This window comes from Manis javanica, chromosome 8, assembly GCF_040802235.1.
Source record: "Manis javanica isolate MJ-LG chromosome 8, MJ_LKY, whole genome shotgun sequence".
In the NCBI taxonomy this organism is placed as follows: domain Eukaryota; kingdom Metazoa; phylum Chordata; class Mammalia; order Pholidota; family Manidae; genus Manis; species Manis javanica.
Genome location: NC_133163.1, coordinates 48,757,144 through 48,780,950, shown reverse-complemented (window position 1 = coordinate 48,780,950; position 23,807 = coordinate 48,757,144). Strand labels below are relative to the sequence as shown.

The window sequence follows — 23,807 nt, the reverse complement described above, 5'->3', positions numbered from 1 at the left end:
AGAAAGAGCAAATATAAAGACCAATTACTAGGAACAAAACTGAGTTAGTAAGCAAAAATTCTCAACTAAAAAAATGCCAGGACAAGATGGTTTTCCTGGGATTCTACCAAAATTCAAAGATTTATTACCTATCCTTTTTAAGCTCTTCCAAAAAATTGAAGAGGAGGGAACTTCCCAAACTTATGAGGCCAGCATTACTCTGATACCAAAGCCAGACAAAGAGACCAAAAAAAAAAAAAAAAAGAAAATTACAGGCTAATATCCTTGATGAGATGCAAAAATCCTAACAAAATATTAGCAAGCCAAATTCAATAATATATTAAAATGATCATATACCATGATCAAGTGGGATTTATTTTAGGGATGCAAGGATGGTTCAACATGTTCAAATCAGTTGTGATACATGACATTAATAAAAGGATAAAAATCATATGCTCATCTCAATAGAAGCAAAAAAGCATGTGACAACATTCAACATCCATTTATCATAAAAACTCAACAAAATAGCTATCGAGGGAATGCACCTCAACTTAATAAAAGCCATATATGACAAGCCCACAGCTAATATCATACTCAATGAGAAAAAGCTGAAAGCTTTTCCCTTAAGATCAGGAACAAAACAAGGATACCTATCCTTGCCACTTTTATTTAACATAGTATTGGAAGTCCTAGCCAGAGTTAACAAGGCAGGAAAAAAATAAAAGCCATCCAAATTGGACTGCAAGAAGTAAAACTATCACTATTTGCAGACAACATGATTTTATATATAAAATCCTAAAGACTCCAGCAAAAAACTTAGAACTAATAAATGAACTCAGTAAAGTTGCAGTATACAAAATCAATATACAAACTATAAGTAAGAGAAATTAAGGAAATAATCCCATTTACAATTACATCAAAAAAGAATAAAATACCTAGGAATAAATCTAACCAAGAAGTTAAAGGCCTGTACTCTGAAAATTATAAAACACTGACGAAAGAAACTCAAGGAGACATGGATAAATGGAAAGATATCCCATGCTCATGGACTGGAAGAATAGTGTAAAAATGTCCATTTTTACCACCCAAAGCAATCTATAAATTCAATGCAATCCCTATCAAAATTCTAATGGCATTTTTCACAGATATAGAACAAACAATTCTAAAGTTTGTGTGGAACTACAAAAGACCCTGAATAGCCAAAGCATTCTTGAGAAAGAAGAAAAAAACTGAAGACATCACATGCCCTGATTTCAAACTATATTATACAGCTATGCTAAAACAGTATGATATTGGCATAGGAACAGATATACAGATCCGTGCAACAGAACAGAGAGCCTAGAAATAAACCCAAGCATATATGGTCAATTAATTTACAACAAAGGAGGCAAGAATATACAATGTGGTAAGGATTGTAAATGCTGTTGGGAAAACTGGACACCACATTCATAAGATTGAAACTGGACCATTATTTTATACCATACACAAAAATTAACTCAAAATGGATTAAAGACTTAAATTTAAATGTAAGACCAAAAACCATAAAACTCCTAGAAAAAAATGTAGGCAGTAAGCTCCATGGCACTGCTCTTGACAGTATTTTTTGCATTTGACTCCAAAGGCAATTGCAATAAAAGCAAAATAAACATATGGAATTATATCAAACTAAAAAGCTTCTGCACAGTGAAGGAAACCATCAACAAGGCAACCTACTGAATGGGAGAAGATAGTTGCAAATCATGTATCTGACAAGGGGTCAATACCAAATACATAAAAAAATTCAAACAGCTCAATAACAAAAAACAAATAATATGATTAAAAAATGGGCAGAAGATCTAAACAGACATTTGTCCAAAAAAGACATAGAGATGGACAATGGAAAAGAGGCATATGAAAAGATTCTCAGTATCACTTATCTTTAGGGAAATACAAATCAAAATCACAATAACAAATCACCTCACACCTGTCAGAGCAGCAATTATCAAAATCAAAAGCACAAGAAATAACCAGTGTTGGGGAGGATGTGGCAAAAAGAATTCTTGTGTACTGTTGGTGAGAATGTACATTGGTGTAACCACCAGGTAGATAGTAGGGAGTTTCCTCAAAAAATTAAAAATAGAACTACTGTATGATCCAGCAATCCCACTACTGGTTATTTATCTGAAAAGATACATGCATTTCTATGTTCACTGCAGCATTATTTACAATAACCAAGATAAGAAAATAACCTAAGTGTCTACTGATGGATGAGTGGATAAGAAAATCATCACACACACACACACAGGACTATTACTAGGCCATGAAATCATTCCATTTGTGACAACATGAATGGACCTAGAGGGTATTATGCTACGTGAAATAAGTCCAACTGAGACAAATACTATAAGATTTCACTTACATGTAGAATCTTAAAAAACAAATTAACAAACAAAACTAAACTAAACCAAACTCATAGCTACAGAGAAAAGATTGGTGGTTGGTTGCTGTAGGAGTTGGAGGAGGGTGGATGAAATGGGTGGAGGGGATCAGGAGGCAAAAAACTTCCAATTATAAATAAATAAGTCATGGGGATGTAATGTACAGCATGATGACTACAGTCATCATACTGTACTGCAAATTTGAAAGTTGCTAAGTAAAAAACAAATTGGGGATATTATCATGAAGGCTAGTGTAATTACTGTAAACATACTTAGAACATCTTTATAAGCATTTCTTCATTAAATTACTTCAAATTGTTTTATATAAATCACAGATTAGTTGCATGACACAAAAAACAACTATATCAATAATGTCCACATTTTACAGGTTAAAAAATAAAACAAAGAGCTTTGTTTATTCCTTACATAAAGGCACTTTGATTACCAGAAAAAGTTAATGTAAGAATATCCTAAGAATGTAATTTAACTCAATGAAATAAAAGTATCTTACATAACAAATCATACAAGTTTCACTAATTGTGAAAAATAAAATTGTTGACAAATAAGCTTTTATTTTTAAAAGGTGATTTAAAGGGACTCTGTTTTGCGCAGGAGGATCCTTGTAATTACTCCAAGGTTCAATGGCAAGGAGAGATGGTAGCTTAAAAGGAACAAACTTTTGAGTAACAATTAATATTCCTTAAAAAATCTGGCACATATGAAAAGCTGAGGTATCAACTTTGAAGTAGTAAAGATGTATATGCCAGAATCTTTATTGAAAATATTAAATCTTAGAAACTGGCATACAATATACAGTACATGAAAGAGTAAAAGAAGAAACTGGTTCCAAAATTTCTTTTGTCTTGGCATCTACAGAAAATGTAGATTTTGTGTTAAATTTTCCAGTCATAAGGAAACTGCTTTCATCTAAGATGTTTATAAAGAAGATTAATGTACTTTGTGGTAGGATAAAACTCCAGTTGAAAAACTATTACAATATTAAAAATAAACAAAAAATTTTCTAAATAACAAGAAACCCATTTTTAAAAGTGTATATATTTACAGTTGACCCTTGAAGAACACAGGGGTTAGGGGTTCCAATCCCCTCACAGTAAAATATCCAGATATAATTTTGGCTCCCCTAAAACTTAAATACTAATAGCCTACTGTTGACCAGAAGCTTTACTAGTAACAGAACAATTAACAAATATTTTGTGTATGTATTGTATATTTCATTCTTATAATAAAACTAGAGAAAAGAAAATGCTTTTCAAACTGTTGCAAATCTCCAAAATACTTTCTAATATATTGAAAAAAATCTGCATGTAAGTGGACCCACACAGTTGAAACCCATGTTATTCAGCTGTAATTACAGAATATATTACTATTTTATGGCCCAAATGAAAATTGACAAGTTTGTTTTACTATTTTTGACTTACGGTGGAACTGTATTATAAATTGGTTAAAATATTCCCAGCCATGGTATTTCTTTTTCACAGTTTCTATCACCCCTGGGGAGAATACTTACTGACATAATCAATGAGGATACAAACAATTACAGTAATTTTTATCATAAAACCAATGAGATTTACACCATAACACACTCACTGATAAGGAAACAAGTTAAAATGGCATATTGGTTTCCAAGTCCTCTGGGAAACTTGTTATTTATATATATAAATAGACCTAAAAGTAATAACCATCAATACACACCAAGCAGAATCTTATACAGCAAAGAATTACAGTATATCTGACACTGTTAATCACAACACACAAATACCTTCATGATTTGAAAAGAATTGGGAGAAGGATAATTCACTTGAGGCAGCAAAGGGAACAACAGATAGAAATTTAAAAAATGATTTCACATTTTAAATAGGAAACAACAATAAAAGACTTACTATGTTCTAGACCTGCACTGTCCAATATGACAGCAACTAGCCACATGTGGCTATTTACATTAAAATTTTAAAAAGTAAAATTAAAATGTAGCACTAGGTGTGTTTCAAATACTTAACAGATGTGGTTAATGACTACTGTATTTAAGGGCACAGAGAATATTTCTGTATTACAGAAAATTCCATGAGATAGACAGTGCTTGGTCTAGACAACCCTAAGTACAGAATGGACAAAAAAAATCAAGTATTCTAAATGCATTATTTTAAAAAGGAGACTTACCTACAGATTCAATGCGAAAATCAAAACTTAGCTCAGAGGCCAGTTTCTTACTTGATTTAAGTATTCCTTGTAGATTTACAATTTTTACAAATTCTAAAAAAGGAAAAAAAAAGTCAAGACTGGGAAAGCCAATCTGCTAAAATAAATGTAACCTGATATGTGCATTTTACATGGACATAGAATAATTTTTACTAAAGTTTAATTGTTTATCCTCATTCAAGCATGCCCAGTAAGGTCATTAAAATGTTTTATAAGATACACTGTAAGAGTGCCTCCTTTGGTAAATGGCAATTCCACTGCTATTTTTCCCATTTTTATGTCATATATATTAAACATTTATATTCTCATTTTTTTAAGAAGTACAATGTTTCCTTCAACGTGCTGTATTTAGCAGTAAGTTTTTTTTCTTATAAACAATATATAGTTAAGTAATATTTACAGTAATTCATTACTTGAGCATATGATTGTCTACGAAAGTACATGGGGGCAACAAATAGTACTCTAAATTTCTTTATAACAAAACTCTGGGATGGGAAGTATACATAAATAATCCTATTTCTCTTTCATCTATTTGCTTTTGCATTTAACTATCTTAGCTCTGACTTGGAGATGCCTTCGCTTTGCATTGCTTTGTCATCTATTTACCATGATTTGTGATTATAGGCCTAACTCTGATGTTGCTTACTAAAACCAATTTATATTGTGTAGTTGATGGCTCATTTTTGGTCTTACACTGTTCCCTTAAAAAGAAAAAACTCTGAAGAAAGTTATCTTTCAATTTACCTTGAATAACTGGGACATGAAATGACTAGTTAATCAAAGGTTTTAAACAATTTTAAAAATAAGGTAGATTTTAAGAACTACAGTGCTTTGTTTGCAAAGCTTTGCAATAATAACCTGTTGTTAAAGGGTTATTTTTGCTTCTCTACTGCTTACAGTACAGCACACTTGTATTAATAACATCTCTCCCTGCATCAAAAGAATCACAGCCATCAAGTGAAGGTGTCAAATCTATCTGTACATTAGAATCTTTCTCTGATATGGTAACAAAAGTACATAAGTACTATACAACTAAAAGTGACCATACTAGTAATACTACTAGTTTTCAGTAACAATGAATTAATGAAAAAAACTTTCAGAATAGCTTTATACAGAATTTTACCCCAAGCTTACAGCAAACTGTTCTAATATAATGTTTCTAAGTAGGCAAAACAGAATAAAGGAAAAAGTCACAGAGGCTAGTATTGACAAACTAATTACTGCATCTGTAACCAATTTAGGTTTTACATCAGTAAAACAAGGCCTCTTAAGATGAAAAAGTAAAAATACTGAATTATAGTTGAAAATCAATACCATGAAAGTACCTGTTCTATCAAGTTATATATTCAGAATAAATTTTAAAATAGTACTTACTATCTAAACACACTAAAACAGTATCTCTCTCCAACTGTGTTACATGAATGGAATCTAACTGTTGGCTGCCTTAGGAGAAAAAAAACAAGGTTATGGTTAGTCATACAAACTGATTTCAAAACTAGAACTTAGAAAAGAAACACAAATTTTGGCTTTTTCTGTGATTGAAAACTAGTCTTTGAAATTTAACACAGAAATTATATTTTTCAATGATACATTATCTTTTCAGGAAATGTATGTAGGTCAACTTAGCTGAATAAATGTAAACCCTAAGCATGGAGTTGAGAAAAGTTGACTATTACATTTAATTAATACCTGAGCTAGTTTTATAAAGGCAAGATACAAAAATAAAATGAGCAAGAGATAAATATGGGGAAGAAACTAAGATGTATGCTTTTGCTCTGCATTTTACAGGAGCCAAGGGGAAGATGGAAACAATATCAGGTGAATCAAAGTGCCTCTGAGATTAAAAAAACCAGTACTTCAGAAAAAGCAAAAGGATTAATGAAACGATGATCAGAGAGAAATTTTCCTAGTCTTAGGTGTGTGTGTGTGTGTGTGTCCTCTTTATTAAGAGGACACCCAGTAATATAATGAACAGTATTAATAGTCAACATCTTGGCAGGAAGCAACTCTCATCACTTTGTTGGTATTTACAGGGCTGCTTTTTTAGCATCTGCTAATCAGATGATGGCTTTTTTGCGAACATTTTTGGTAAAACAATTCAATTTAGGCACTCAGACTGCTTTAACAGACTAGTTGAATCTAAGAAAAGATTTTAGATTATTTAGAGCAGTCATTCTTAACTCTTGGGGAGCCCATAGATCCTCTCCCTTAAAAACTAAACGTTTGAACATAAACACAAAATTCTATGTATTATTTTGGGGTGTTTCCTTATACATAGTAAAGAATCCAGATCAACAGAATTACTACCTGTTGGTCCCTCAGGGAACACTCCAAAAAGTGGTTTTTTCCTCTGTAAAATCAGCATTAATGCATTACTAAACAAGTATTTATTGAGTCCTGATCATATGCTAAGCACCAACCTTGGAAATAAAGATATTGTAATAACAAATCAGACTAAGACTAAAAGAATCTTGGAATAGGAGTTCACCTGAATTGTTACTGTTTGCCAAATCAAGATATGGTCTCAACAATGATTGACACAAGTGGGAAGTGGATTAACAATCATTTGTGAAAATGGAGAAGCCTAATAAGGATAACTTCTGCTTGCCCCTGATGTGAATGGTTACCTTCAGGCAGAGACTTGGCTCTCAGGAAGTAATTTTGGATCTGATTTAATTTTCAACTAGACAATGTGTTAAAAGTGGATAGGACAGTATACCTTTGGCATTATATGAAAACAAAACAAAAAACACCCTCTAGCCCCACCTCTCAAATTTGAGAGGACAAAATGAATATCTAGCCTTGAACAATGTAACTTCCTAATGTATCATACAGAAGAAAATGGTTGCAAGGACACATTAGATAAATGTATGAAAAAAGGACTTGCTCTGTACTATAATTATATACTGCCAGTTAAAAAAAGTTGGGACAGCCTGCCAAAAATCATCTAAGTGTTTGAATAACCCTTCTTTTTTAGCAGTAATGACATAAAAGGATCATGTTTGTATTTGGGCTGTTTATATTTCATGATAATAAAACAATGTCATTTGCACCTTTCTGTTAACTAGATCAAGAGGGTATGCATCTCACTCAACCAAAAGCATTAAACAATAAATTTAAAAGGCAGGGTGCAGGTGGGACTGGGAGGGTACCGAATACATTACTATTTTATTCTACTGGAAATTATGATTTGATCAATAAAGAAAGTAATCATAGTCCAGTGAATAATGAAACTGGCTTAAACTGGGCTGTTAAATTTTCAGGAATTTTGTGAGCCAGATGACATCAGGTTAGTATTTGAAATTAGCTGTGGTAGAAGTATTTGTACCACAGGAATAGGCAACTGTAAAAACTTAAGGCTTCTCTGAAGCTGTAACAGCCTTTTGTTCAACATTTACCAGGACACCACTGGTTAAGAATCATACTGATTCTTAATCTGAAAGTGACATTAGTGTGGTTCTATATTAACTTCAATAGTTGGACTGTATAAAGAATTCTTATAATTTAGCCTATATATGATCAAAGAACCATTAAACTTATGATACTTGTAACAGATTTCTCTACAAGGTGATAAAGAATTTAACAGTGGCCAGTAACAAAATAGCTATAAGTAAAGCTTCTTTACTTCCTAAGTAAAAATGGCTTGATAAACCTGGGGTTACAAATGATCATATACACTTGCACAATGAATAGTAAACTGGTAAAATGAAGACTCCATTTCATTTATTATGTAGATTTTAAAAGTGAGTTATTGAATGAATTTGTTCCAATTTTTAAGTTTGAGAATAGACCTCCTAACCTTTTCAGAGCTTTCACTAAGATATGTTTGATAAAATCCTAAGCTAATGAATCATTCTCAGCAAGTTCAAGAGATATATTTCCTTGGAAGCCACACATGATAAGTTTTATGCAGAAAAGTACTCAAACTCAATAATTCTACAAAGTGTGGAGGAAAAGAACTGATAGAAAAAACAGTAAATCTCTGCTTAGAAATTGATAAAACTTGAAATGTATCTTAGAAAACTTAATTATTTGGTAAATCTGAAGATTATCTGACAACTAAGACCTTTAATGTTAGGAATCATTAAAATTTTCCTTGGTAAAATAATTTGTATCAAACTTCCTGGAGCAAACAGGGATCATAAATTGTATGTACATGATACTTTGGGTTTTTACTTAGGAAACTACATTCTGAATTCTGCTTCTTTTGTATACAAAAACATCAATACTTCAACGTAAGGTAAAAAACACTTACCTGCACCGATTTCTGTAAACCATGAAGATGCAGAGTTCAAATTGATTGTCTCAAACTGAACTACTTGATTTGACTCAGTGCCCTTGCTAATAGCTACACAGACCATAGGGTATTCCTGTTCTGGTATTACCAGCATTTCAAAAACATTCAAAGGACTTGGCAAAGGAAAATCAAAGTGCTGCAAAAAAACCCAAAGAAGTTTAATTTAGAAACAATCTCCTCATTCATACTGTTATTGAATAAAGTCAATAGAAAGGCTTTCATTTTCTTGATTGATTTAATTCTAAAAAAGGACTACCTCTAAAATGATCATTATAAGGATGAGTGTTCTATAAAAATATGTTTTAGAGAATTGGCCACATTCATCTTTATGGCTGTGATGCAGCTGGAAGTTTATTAACAAATTAAAGAGAAAATCTTAATAAGAACTCAAAAACTCCTAAACCAAATAAATGCATGTAAATAACTATAAAATGCTGACCCTAGATAGTATCAATGGTTTCTTATAATTTTAGCTTCAGTTATACGTTAGTGATTTCTAAAGAAGAGAAATGTAAACAAAGTAATATATACCTTTATCAACATGAATTTTTGCATTGGCTCATACCACTGAAGTAAAACAATTCCAGACTGTAAAGCTCCACAGAGGTATTTATGTCCTGTGTAAGGGTTTCTGACTGGAAAGAAACAAAACAAGACAGACACTGAAAACATCAAATATCTTTACATGAAAACATAAAAAGCAACAACTGAGCTATACTCATCTAAAAGGTAACTTAGGTTTCTTTATAAAGGCAGTCCTGATATATGGGGAAAAGGCACTGAAATGTGCCTTGTGATTGAACCAAAATGTGGATGGAAGAAGAAACTACTGAGGTGATTATTTAGCTGATAAAGGAAAATTGTTGTTTCTGTTCATTAGGATTTTAAGGGTGGGCAGAAAGGAAAAAAAAAGATGTGCTTGTTTCCCTTTCCTTTTCACTTTCTTATTTTAGTTTTAAATTACATACATTAAATTACAAACATCTTTACAATACTAGGTTCTTAAATATAGGAATTTTTTACATGAACAATAGTTTAAGCACTAAAACATCTAAAATAGTATGCAACCTGAAGAGCGGCTTAAATACACAGAAAGAGTGAATTCTGACAAGAAGGTCTAGGGAGCATGTGAAATCTGATTTAATTTTTGGTACAGTAGTTGACAGCTGTCTACTTAAGACAAGAGAAAAATAATTATTTTATATTTTATCCTTGACTCAAATTTATAAAAACTCATTGGTCTTTCCTTCTCCCCAATTTGACTCTTATCAACAATAATATATACTGATATGAGTAGTTATTTGTAATAAGCTCTACCTTAAAACACTTAATAAGTGTGTATCATAGACTGTAAGCTTCTAGAACTTTCTTGAGGCACAGATCGTGGGAATCTGATAAGAGATACGGGCCTGATTCCCCCTAGAAAAATGCTCTTGAAATTTGCTTGTAACCTGAAAGCATGCTGTGGAATTCTGCAGCATGAAGATCAATGTGTAAACTCAGTGATTAAACAAAAACAATTAACAGGAAGCTAGGATCTGAGGTCATGCACCAGGTCTGATCCCAGGTTCTGTTACTTACTACTGACATAACAAGTATCATGGGGTTGTTTGATGGTTTAAATGAGAGAGTTACACAGTATAGAATTTAACCTTGCCCCCAAAGAGGTCTAGCCTTTGTCTTGTCCATTGAGAGGTAATCTCTAAGTTTCAGGAAGGTCGTGCCTGATTGCAGTGTCTTTTGTTTGCCTGGAGCCATGAGTTTACTGGATAGCTTAACAGTATGATTCAGAGTGGGAACTGGCAACACTGGATAGTCTTAGGATGAGTGATGGTCATGCCAGAAAGACCAACAATGTGATTTGGGGTAGGGGCTTTGGGTCATACAGTATCAGTTGACCTCCAGTGGGAGTGGATACTAAGATCAGCCTTGTGGACAGTCAATCATGCCTATGTTATGGTGCCCTAATAAGAACTCTGGATGCTGAGGCTTGAGTAAGCTCCCTTGGGTGGCAATACTCCATGTGTATCATCACACATCATTGCCAGAAAAGTAATGCTGCCAATTCCTCCACGGAGAGAGGGCAATAGAAGCTCTACATTTAGTACTATTTCTGGACTCTGCTCTATGTATTCTTCCCTTGGCTGATTTTAATCTATATCCTTTTCCTATATTAAACCATAACCATAATTATAACCACTTTCACTGAGTAGTTCTGTGATTTTTCTGGCAAATTTCTGAACATGAGGATGGTTTTGGGAACTCCCAGAACTTGCAATTGGTATCAGAAGTGAGGGTGGTTTTGTGTGGACTGTTCCCTCTAACACCATAGTTGGCTAAATTCCTGTAATAATAATGTTCAAAAAGCACTAAGCAGTAACTATTAAATAAGTAAAAGTATTAAATAAATGAAAGCTAGGATCTCAGCAGAAATACAACCTCAGGGACTGTGGTTAAAAAACCTTACAGTTTCCTTTGAGAAAGCATTAGGGTTACTATCTCCAAGCATTTTTATGCCATGTTCTGCTATACATTTTTATACTTCAATTAATGGCCCCTTAACTCCTTATTAAAAGCAAACATAAAGCCTACCTTCCTTTCTATTGATAATACAAGACTCTTCAGATAATTTTAAAGATATTAAAAGTTGTAACTATCCAGTTGAGAAATAGCATTTACTTACCTATGCAACATTTGTGGCAGCCTTTTGTATCTGGAATCTTTGTTGTTAAAGCGAACTTTCTGAAAACACAGGACAATGTAAATGTACTCTACTGTACTACAGTGGTTCCCAGTGATCTGTGAATCAGTTGCATTAGAACCAGTCAAGGAGCTTTAAAAACACTGTCTTGGACTCTGACCCCAAACTATTTGATTTTATAGGACTGAGGCAGGGTCTGGGGAATCTGTATTATAAAACTTCTACAGGTGATTCTTATGGACAGTCAATTTTAGGAAACAGTGATCTGCTGAATTCTAGAGGGCATGTACTTTAGTACACACTATCTTTCAAAATTAAGACCAAGGAAGCTTATGAGGAACATCAGCTGTTTTAAAAATAGATGTTAATTCCTTTCATCCCCAAAAGAATCAAAATATTTTGTACCTTGGTAGTATGCGGTCTGGAAACCTATGAGTTTGAATATGGGCAGCCAATCCTGGTTTTTTGGCTTGTTCAAACAAAGCTATAAGATTATGAGAGTAGAGTTGAAAGGTTTTTCCTATAAAGGAGAAACATGTTACTTTTATTAGAATCATTTACAGCAGAGAAATACAATTTCAAGAAAAAGAAAACACAAATTACCTTCTAAAATGGAGTCCAGAAATATTCAAAAGCCAAGCAAAATCAAAAAACACATACAAAACAAACAAAAAACCCAGTTAATACCATTTTGAAAGATAGGTAAATGAGTTTTAAGAAAGTAGATAACTGTGTTACCTACTATACAAATTAGGTATAATACAACTAATAGGTGATCTGGGCAGAATATATGTAAACCTTAAGGAAGCCAGAATAGAAACGAAAATTGTTAAACATCGTTGTGCAATGGATTGAGTTACAAAGATACACATGTGATTATTTTAGTATAACATGGAAAATTCTATAAAAAATATTATATTATCTTTCTGGGATAGACCTATTTATCAATAATTTATCAAATTACCTTGGATTAAAACTGATTGTGAATGAAGTCTTAAGTATAGCAGACAGATATCCTAAGAAAACTAATATACATGCCATTATATAAGGAAAACAGGGCTACAACTTTCATATAATCAAAACCACAGCTGGGTTAAGCAGGGAGAAATTTAGTAAACATCTTCTCCTGATACTTTAATGTAAATGGTATGCTATTATAACAACACAAAGACAGTATTTGTCATTTTACTGTTAGAAAGAAAAGAAGTATATTTTCCTAATCCTCAACAAAATTCTCTATATTTTCTCATAATGCAAACATTCTGCCTGATACTATACTACCTTTCCTCTCTCTATTCACCCTATATACATAGCTACCTACCTACCCAGCTAGGCAGCTAAGCACACATGTGCACATCCACACAAACGCAGACTCTAAAGAATAACAATAGTTTCTCCTATTTCTCTTTAGCTGCTACCAATCTTCATTCAGTTTTATGAGTCATTTTAAATAGATACTGGAAAGTACTAATTTATAGGCTAACTTTTCCTGGTTTTCCTGTAGTTATTTAATACATACATAAGGTGTATTTATGTGGTTTTAAGCTTCTTTTCAAAGACAGGTATGAGTAGGGATAAAAGCAGTAAAAGAGTTAGAGGAAAATGATTTTTATATGTACATAATTCAGAATTGTTAACTCAAACAGAATTCAGTTTATTTTCATAATAGTAATGTAGTATACTAATGTTTTGTTAAAAGAACATTGGGGGAAGCACAATTAAAATCAAAGAGATTAAGTACTCTTTTGAGGACCCTAGCTTTTTAGAAGCCATTAATGCATAATCAAATATAAACACTGTCATCAGCTCAAATATACAAATTCCTGAAGAATCTCTGTTAGGCAATAGTTAGTAGAAGAGTTCAAATTATATATACATACACACACACAAACACACACACACTTAAAATTATGAAAATGACATTTTAAAAATTATGCAATTCATAATGACATACCTATCATATACATACCTGATAGTGACATTAAAGTATTATTGATAACATAGAGCCAAGTACATTTCCGTGGAAATAACTATAAAGAAAAAAATAAGCTAATTAAAACTGTCTAATTTTCATTCCATTACCCCTTAACCTCCAAATTCTAAGTCTGAAATAGTATAAAAATAACTATTTTCTATTTTTCAGTAAATCACCCAAGCTTACAGAAAAAAATGTTTCAATGTGAATATGTAAATACAATTTCACCCCTTTACCTATTTAACTCATAAAAGTTAAAACTGAGGTCCACATAAATTGATTTATGATACTTCTTTTATTATTCAATTTACCCAACTAATTTCTTAAGTTAAAACTCCTAAATTACCTGTTCCATTGTTGCCTCATGTAACTCGTTGAGATTCAATGTGTAAATACCATCTTCAGTTCCAAAAATAATGTACTGATCTAAAATAGTTGAGATAAATCACCAGAATTTACTATCATTTTCTGAAATCATTCACTAAAATAATGGCTATATGCTTTAATGGCATTTAAGAGTTAAAGAGCCACTCACCCTTATAGAAAAATTATTTTCTAAAATTCTTGCCTTCTTCATTTTTTCCCAATTCTTTTCTTTATTTTTAAAAGCAAATAATACTAACTCACTCTGGATTTATCTTACTAGAGAATCCTTCCTTTTAAAACACAATTTTCATATCTTAAGATTTTTAATTATAGCTATGTATTTTTGCCAGATATCTCAATACTCACTGAACAAGAAAACTAAAGGTAGAAATTATAAATCATGACACTCTAAAAACAATAAGCACATTTCTAAATACTATTTTTGACTAAAAAGAACCAGGGCTTCTTAGAGAAAAGAATGATTCCAGTTCTGGGGCAAGGAAAGTGTAAGATGATCCTAGAAATTTTGCTATGCCAAAAGTAAGGAAGTACTCAGAACATGGAGAGGGCATACCAAACAAAAGAACATAGGAGCTCCCACTCCTCAAAAATTCTGGGCCAATTTAAGTGTTACAATAAATAATAATAGTAATAGATCACATCACACTGAATTAAAAAATAATTCATAAGTCCAAATGATCTAAATACATAAATAAATGGGGCAGAAGGGAAATTGTCAATAGATAATGAATTGTCAACACATGGCAAAACCAGTCAGTGAAAGTCTGATGAGCAGGAGAATAATAATATAGTCTCAACTCAAGGTATGTGCACCCTAACTACATATTAGTTTAGGAAATTAATTAATTAATAATTAGCAAGTGGAGTTAACTGATAATGGAAAAAGCTAGTGAACATTAAGGGACACTCTATCAAGTACGTATCCTCAAAAATGTCGCATTAAGAGAGACAAAGAAAGGCTGAAGAACTGTTCCAGACTAAAAGAGACTCAAGAGACATGGTTGTTAAATGCAACATGTGATCCTGAACTGGATACTGGACTGGGGGAAAAAAGGAGGGGCGAGACAATAAAGGATACTATTGGGATAATTAATGAAATTTAAATATGGATTGTGGATTAAAAAATAGTATTATATTAGTAATAAATTTCCTGATCTTTATAATTGTATTGTGGTTATGTAAGAGATGATTCTTGTTCCTAGGAAATACAAACTAAAATGTAAGGGAAGAGGAGCATGTCTCCAACTCAGTCTCAAGTGATTCAGAAAAAAATGCACATATAGGGAATAGCAAAACAGATGGGGCAAAATAGAAACAATTGATAATTCTGAGTATATATGAGTTTCATGCACTATTTTTCTTACTTTCTGTAAATTTGAAATTACGTCAAAATAAAAAGTTATAAACACACACACAAAAATTTCCTTACTGTTAAAAACACTTTTATTCTGTTATACTATGTAATAGTGGCATTCAAAGCAGAAAATTATATGATATATATTTATTACCATGTTGAAGTGGAAACAAACATTTCCTAAATACTCTCTATTGTCTGATTTGTTTGCTAATTGCCAGATATCCAGGGACGCTCTTTACTTCCTTGCAACAAGGTGGGTATTAAGATAAATGAAAAACTGAGATAAACGGTAACACTGAGAACCAGAGGTGTTAAGTATCTTTCCTAAGTCACCAAGTAATGACAAAGTAGGAATTCAAACCCAGATCTATTTGATTCCAAATTTTTTGCCTCTATGTATTATGCTTCCTCACTTAAAAAATATAGTCTAAATTTTTACAAAAAGTTATTTTGCCAGCTGAATTTCAGACTTACATAAAACTTGTAATAGTAAAAAGAATTCCTGACTATCCTTCACACAGATTCCATAAATGTTAACATTTACTACTTTTGCTTTATCCTTCTTTCTCTCTTCATACACACACATTTTTGTTTTCTTTACTATTTAAGATAAGCTACCAGCATGATGCCCCCTTACTCCTAAATATTTCAGCATACATTTCTTAAGAAAAAAAAAAGGCCGGATATAACCACGATACAGTGATCAAAATCAGGAAATTTAACACTGAAACAACACTGTATTAATTTTATTGACTGACCCAGTGTTCTCCTCTTATACAAAAGAAAAACCCAAACTATGGTTGCAGTTCTAGTCTCCTTTAATATGGAACAATTTCTGTACACTTTTAAATTCTAATACAGTAAGCCAAAACTCTATTTACCTATTTAGGTTGCTGCAGGTACCTGCACTATTCAGTCTCTAAAGTTGTATTTTTAAAGTAAACAACCTCAGTTCACTGATCATAAAGAACCTTTCCCATAATAAATATTTTATCAAAGATACATATAAAGTTAAGAAATTTTACCTTTTGTATCAGGATGTATCCAGGATGTTGCACAATTAATTTTCAAAGGGCAGCCATCAAAAACTTTGGAAAAACATGCTCCCATCTTAAAGAAAGAAAGGCTGACTTGATTAATTCTATATATTCTTAGAAAATCCTAGTATTATTATGAAATGCTAAACTGATTCTTATTTACTTATGGTTCCATTACAAAACAAAACTACTATTTTGATATGATTTATATTTTTTACCAAGAGACTCTCATATTTTTCCTTGTGTGATCCACTATTTTAGGGCAAAGATATCAAGTTTATCAAAACATCTATACAGTCTAGGAATTTTAAGTCACTACATATGTTTAGGACTAACATTTAATAATGTGAAACAATGGAAGATTTTATTAAGTAATACGATAGTGATTATAACTGCAGTGTAACTCAATAGTGGTAACAAAGACTAATATTTATACAGCATTCCAGTCATATGATTCACTAACCCACCTTACTGATAGGTTCTACTGAAGGGCCAGAGAACTAAGAGTTAACATAAGCTTCCCTGTTCCTTTTCATTGTGTATAGTTCACATGGCTTTAGAGGTAGAAAAATATTTAATCCACATAATGGAGATGACATAGTACTATTAAATTATCACATTAAAATTAAATTTGCCTTTGTAGAACCTGAAAACCCAACTACCCATATCTATAAAAAATGAAACTCTCCAAATACTAACCAACTCAAATTCAGGTACATGATTTGATCCATAGTATATCTAAATGCATTTAATGCCTTTGTATTTTATGAATCCTTCCTTTCAATTGCTCAACATACTTGAGAGCAATCTTCTGCTATTTCTGAGGAGATAAAAATTGGCAAGTAGTTCACATAAAAATTACTTCTTACCAGCACTTTTGGGGTAGGTGGAAGGCCATTGATAACTGGTTTCTGTGGGAAAAATAATTATAATACTGTAAGACCTCTTAAACTGTAAAAAAAAAAAACTTCATACATTTAGAAATTCAGTTACTTAGATTTGTGAATTAACTAGCTATACCCCTTAAATGATAAATACAATATTAGTTACAACTAATTACCAAATGCCTGTGATACCTACAGGGAAATCTCGTTTGTCCTTTTTTCGTGGTAACTGTGGTGCTTGTGCTGATCCTTCTGTATTTTCACTAATCAGTTTTGAAATACCATCACCATTTCCTAAAGAGAATCATGGTTACAAGTTGAATGACCATATAAGTAAGTACTTTCCTTGAAAAATAATTATCCCTTCTTCCCAATACTTGTTTTTCACTTGAATGATCCTTTACTGAGAAATATTCTCTACTGCCAGATGAGTGAAAATACATTTCGTGCCTTCTTCTAGATTTTGTAGAGGCAGCACTGCATCTTTAGCAGTGGTCTTAATCCATGAAGACAACATAGGTCTTTCCCTATTGTGAGAAAAATGAAATCTGACCTACTGCTACTGATACTCAGGGCCTTTGATAATCGAACTTCAATTTACCTATTTAGTCCTATCTCCCAGTATACACATTCGAAAAGCTTACACTTCTACCATACTAGACTGTATTTCCAACATGATTTATATTTCTGTGCTTCAGTGTATTTGTTCATTCTTTTTCTGTTCTCTAAGAATCCCAGTCACCACTGGCTCTACCTACTGAAGGCTCACCAAGCCCTTTAATACTCTATAAGGGCCTTCCTCCTCTATTCCTATCCTTCCCTCCTTCAGAAATCTCTCATCTTTTATTACATATAATTATTGTAGGAGACATTATACAGGTGGTCTTGTGTAATGTTATGTGTATATAAGTATAACTTCTGCTAGACCCTGAACTTCTGGAGGGCAAGAACATCTATTTATTTTAGATCCCACAATATTTACTAAAGGAACAAATTAGGGTTGAACTGGACTCTATTTATAGCTTATCCATGTGGAATTTTAAAGAAGCTTCATGAAGCTTTAAACAGTAAAAAGATTAGCTAAAGAAAAAAAGACATTCTTTAAAATATGAACAAAATGGCTTTTTTTCAGTTTTCACTTTGATTTCTTTACCCAGATCACACTATCTAGCTGTATGTAGTCCAGGGCTAGCCATACCAATAGAGGAAGTCTCAGCTGCAGGACCACAAATTGGGCTACTCTGTCTTCTCAGAACCTGGGGAGCTCTGGTCTCCAAATCAGGGCAACGTTTTATAGTTGATGACTTTTCTTCATCTAGGAGGTTGTCATCAGGGTAACTGTTTAGCCTTGGCTAGTGGTAACAAAACACAAAAGTACTTTAACAAATTTGGATATAAAACAGTAACACTTCATTACTATTATGCATCAAAGACTTTAGGGGGAGAAGGATGTGCCCCTTTGCCTTTTGTTCTTTCTTCTATCTCATACAATTCACTGGGCTAAGCAAGCAGAGTAAGCAAGATTTGAGTTACTGTCCCAACACAAGTATGAACTTGCTGTATGGTTTTTCATCAGCTCTTACCCAAAAGCACGATTCTACAAAAAGTCAAAATGTAATAATAAATGAGGACTGTAAGTGATCCTCTCCATGTGATCAAGTATTTTCTCAAGTGAGTAATAACCTATTTTTGCCTTTTTCTAATAACTATTAAAATATTGTATTTCTCCTGAAATCTTCTTTAATATATATTTTATACCTTTGTAATCCCCTCTTGAAAACTTTCTATCTAAAATACATTCAAGAGAATTTTGAACAAATTCAATAAAATTATTTAAAAATTCTATTTTATTATTTTAAAAAGGATTTATTGTCTAAAATCTTTAAGTAGCTCACCTTAGGAGGTAAGGGAGGTGGTACTGCACGTTTTGAGGTTGACCTAATATAAACAGAAAAATGTAGTTTAGATGGTGATGAATGATAACATAAAACAGAGACTATTAAATATACATTGAAGTCTGTTTATATTTGGGGGATATGAAAGAAAGTTAGATAACGGTGCAGTATATTTTTAAAACGTAAAGGCAGGAGAGATTCAAGATGGGGGCATGAGAGGTGAGGTGGAGAATTCCTCCCAAAACCACAAATAGTATGAAAATATAGTTAATTGCTACAACTAACCCTAAAACAGCAACAGGAAAGAAGGCTGAACCAGATGGCATGCAGACCTCAGGAACAGAGCAGACCTTACAAACACAGGGTAATGTACGAAAGAAAGTCTGTATCAGGCAGGACCTGAGCCCTTCCCCTACCCCAGCTCACGGGAGGGAGGAAGAGAAACAAAGTGGGGGAGGGGGTGGAAGCCTAGAACTGCTGAACACTGAACCCTGGAGATCTGCTTTGGGGGCAGAAACCTACACTGTGTGGTGCTCTGGACATTGGGGAGCTCAGACAGGTGGAGTGCTTGAGAGACAGACTGTGGCCATTTGCGGAGGAGGGGATCCACACCCGGCTGTTCTGGGACAAGGGAAAGACAGGCGGTTTGAGAGGCTTCCTAGCAGCGAGAGGGCTGCTGAAGGGGTGGGGTTTGCATGGAATTTGCTGCGCAGGGGAGGGGAGAGCTGGACAAGGTTGTCTGGGCGCACTCTGCCCAGCTGGTTGGGAGATTTGACGAGCTTCAGGCACCCCATCCCCCTGGCTGCCAACTCAGCTCCGAGGTCCCCCACTGTGACACGCAGCCTGCTTCACCTTCCTCCTGGCCTGCCGGCACTGGTTCGCAAACTAGCAATCACTGTGCTGGTGTCAGGCCAGCCAGAAGGAGGCTTAGCCTACAACAGCTATAGATGCAAAGCACAGAGGCTTACACCTGAGTACTTGGCCCACTGACTCTGACACTTGAGACAGGCACCCCAGATGGGAATCAGGAACAGATCTTTCCTGCCCCCAGGCACCAGCTTCGCTCCCCTACGGCCCCCCAACCTCATTCTAGGGGCTGAGCAGCTCCAGAGACTGGAGCTTCTGGGCACTAGTGGGCACCACACAGATATATAAAACGTCAAAAGAACATGATTCAGACCAAAATCTCACAAAACCCAGAAAAACGGCCTAATGAAACTGAAATCACCAATCTGCATGAAAGAGAGTTCAAATAAAAATCATAAACTCTTATGGAGGTACAGAAAAATATTCAAGAACTCAGGAATGAATTTAAGTCGGATTTTCAATCACTAAGAAATTCCATATCTGAAATGAAACATACAATGGAGGGATTAAAAGCAGATTAGATATAGTAGAAGAGACGGTAAATGGAACAGAAATTAGAGAAGAGGAATACAAAGAAGCTGAGGCAAAGAGAGAAAAAAGAATATCTAAGAATGAAAGAATATTGAGAGAACTGTGACCAATCCAAATGGAACAATATTCATATTATAGGGTTACCGGAAGAAGTGAGAGAAAAAGGTATAGAAAGTGTCATTGAGGAGGTAATTACTGAAAACTTCCCCAATCTGGGGAAGGAGATAGTCTCTCAGGCCCTGGAGGCACACAGATCTCCCAACACAAGGGACCTAAGGAAGACAACATCAAGCCACATAATAATTAAAATGGCAAAGATCAAAGATAAAGACAGACTTTCAAAAGCAGCTAGAGAGAAAAAAAAAGATCACATACAAAGGAAAACACATCAGGCTATCATCACACTTCTCAAAAGAAACCTTACAGAACACAAGGGAGTGGCATGATATATTTAATGCAATGAAGCAAAAGGGCCTTGAACCAAGAATACTATAAATGGCAAGGTTATCATTTAAATTTGAAGGAGGGTTTAAACAATTTTCAGATAAGAAAAAGTTGAGAGAATTTACCTCCCACAAACCACATCTACAGTGCATTTTGGAGGGACTCTTATAGATGGAAGTATTCCTAAGGCTAAATAGATGTCACCCAAGGGATAGACAAAGAGCACATAATATGATTCATAACATACAAAGAATGGAGGAGGAAGTAAAAGGAGGAAAAATAAATAAGAAGAACTTTTAGGTTGTGATTGTAATAGCACATGAAGTGAGTTAAATTAGACTGTTGGATAGTAAGGGAATTACCCTTGAACCATTAGAAACCATGAATCTAAAGCCTGTAATGGCAATAAGGACATGCCTGTCGATAACCACGCTAAATGTAAATGGTCTGAATGCACCAATCAAAAGACATAGAGTCACTGAATATATTAAAAAACAAGACCCGTCTATATGCTGCCTACAAGAGACTCACTTCAAACCCAAAGACATACATAGACTGAATGTAAAGGAATGGAAAAAGATATTTCATGCAACTAACAGGGAGAAAAAAGCAGGATTTGCAGTACTTGTATGAGACAAAATAGACTTCAAAACAAAGAAGGTCACAAGAGACAAAGAAGGACATTACATAACGATAAAGGGGTCAATCCAACAAGAGGATATAACTGTTATAAATATCTATGCACCCAACACAGGATCACCTACATATGTGAAACAACTACTAACAGAATTAACGGGGGAAATAGAATGCAATGCATTCATTTTAGAAGACTTCAACACACCACTCACTCCAAAAGAAAGATCAACCAGACAGAAAATAAGTAGAGACAGAGGCACTGAACAACATATTAGAAAGATGGACCTAATGGACATCTAGAGAACACTCCATCCAAAAGCAACAGGATACACATTCTTCTCAAGTGCACATGGAACACTTTGAAGAATAGATCATATACTAAGCCACAAAAAGAAACTCAGTAAATTCAAAAAGATTGAAATTGAACCAACCAGTTTCTCAGATCACTGGGTATGAAACTAGAAATAAATTACACAAAGAAAATGAAAAATCCCACAAACACATGGAAGCTTCACAACATGCTCCTAAATAATCAATGGATCAATGACGAAATAAAAACAGCGATCAGGTAATATATGGAGACAAATGACAACAATGCTTCAACAACAAAATCTGTGGGATGCAGCAAAGGCCATGCTAAGAGGGAAATATACTGCAATACAGGCATACCTCGGGAAAGAAGAACACTCCCAAATGAACAGTCTAAACTCACAATGAATGAAACTAGAAAAGGAAGAATAAATGAGGCCTAAAGTCAGTAGAAGGAGGGACATAATAAAGATTAAAGCAGAAATAAATAAAATTGAGAAGAATAAAACAACAGAAAGAATAAATGAAAGCAGGAGGTGGTTCTTAGAGAAAATAAACAAAATAGATAAACCCCTAGCCAGACTAATCAAGAAAAAAAGAGTCTACACACATAAACAGAATCAGAAATGAAAAAGGAAAACTCATGACGGACACCACAGAAATACAAGGAATTATGAGAGAATACTATGAAGGATTATATGGTAACAAACTGGAAAACCTAGAAGAAATGGACAACTTTCTAGAAAAATAAAACCTTCCAAAGCTGACCAAGGAAGAAACAGAAAATCTGAATAGACCAATTATCAGCAAGGAAATTGAACTGGCAATAAAAAAACTACCGAAGACCAAAACCCCTGGACCAGATGGTTTCACTGGTGAATTTTATCAAACATTTAGTAAAGATTTAATACCATCCTCCTAAAAGTTTTCCAAAAAGTAGAAGAGGAGGGAATACTCCCAAAGCCAGGCAAAGACACCACAAAAATAGAAAATTACAGACCAATATCTCTGATGAACATAGATGCAAAAATCCACAACAAAATATTAGCAAACTGAATTCAAAAACACATCAAAAAGTTCACCCATCATGATCAAGTGGGATTCATCCCAGGGATGCAAGGAGTATAAAACATTCGAAAAACCATCAACATCATCTACTATATCAACAAAAAGAAGGACAAAAACCACATGACCATCTCCATAGATGCTGAAAAAGCATTTGACAAAATTCAAAATCCATTCATGATAAAAACTCTCAACAAAATGGGTATAGAGGGCAAGTACTTCAACATAATAAAGGCCATATATGACAAACCCACAGCCAACATTATACTTAACAGCAAGAAGATGAAAACTTTTCCTTTCAGATCAGGAACAAGACAGGGATGCCCACTCTCCCCACTTTTATTCAACATAGTTCTGGAGGTCCTAGCCATGGCAGTCAGACAACACAAAGAAATAAAAAGCATCCAGATTGGCAAGGATGAAGTCAAATTGTCCCTGTTTGAGATGACATGATACTGTACACAAAAAACACTAAAGAATACTCCAAAACTATTAGATCTAATATCTGAATTCAGCAAAGTTGCAGGATACAAAATTAATACACAGAAATCCATTGCATTCCTATACACTAATGATGAACTAGCAGAAAGAGAAATCAGGAAAACAATTCCATTCACAATTGCATCAAAAAGAATAAAATACCTAGGAATAAACCTAACCAATGAAGTGAAAGACCTATACCCTGACAACTACAGGACACTCTGGAAAGAAATTAAAGAGGACACTAGTAAATGGAAATTCATCCCATGCTCTTGGCTAGGAAGAATTAATGTTGTCAAAATGGCCATCTTGCCTAAAGCAATCTACAG

The 23,807-nt window shown here is 33.7% G+C and overlaps 1 protein-coding gene across 3 annotated transcripts in view; it reads right to left on the bottom strand.

The window, feature by feature from the left end:
* Positions 1 to 23,807, bottom strand: part of MAP4K5 (mitogen-activated protein kinase kinase kinase kinase 5) — a 159,231-nt gene that overhangs the window by 16,595 nt on the left and 118,829 nt on the right. For all 3 annotated transcript variants that reach the window (XM_073211277.1, XM_037016627.2, XM_073211278.1), the window contains exons 17-29: positions 19,147 to 19,189; positions 18,450 to 18,603; positions 17,448 to 17,545; positions 17,237 to 17,278; positions 16,356 to 16,440; positions 13,933 to 14,012; positions 13,581 to 13,641; positions 12,017 to 12,131; positions 11,594 to 11,652; positions 9,442 to 9,545; positions 8,869 to 9,046; positions 5,988 to 6,056; positions 4,575 to 4,667 (exon numbers count right to left, since the gene is read on the bottom strand). In XM_073211277.1, coding sequence (XP_073067378.1) covers positions 4,575 to 4,667; positions 5,988 to 6,056; positions 8,869 to 9,046; positions 9,442 to 9,545; positions 11,594 to 11,652; positions 12,017 to 12,131; positions 13,581 to 13,641; positions 13,933 to 14,012; positions 16,356 to 16,440; positions 17,237 to 17,278; positions 17,448 to 17,545; positions 18,450 to 18,603; positions 19,147 to 19,189 — 1,181 coding nt within the window. The remainder of the gene's footprint in view (positions 1 to 4,574; positions 4,668 to 5,987; positions 6,057 to 8,868; positions 9,047 to 9,441; positions 9,546 to 11,593; positions 11,653 to 12,016; positions 12,132 to 13,580; positions 13,642 to 13,932; positions 14,013 to 16,355; positions 16,441 to 17,236; positions 17,279 to 17,447; positions 17,546 to 18,449; positions 18,604 to 19,146; positions 19,190 to 23,807) is intronic.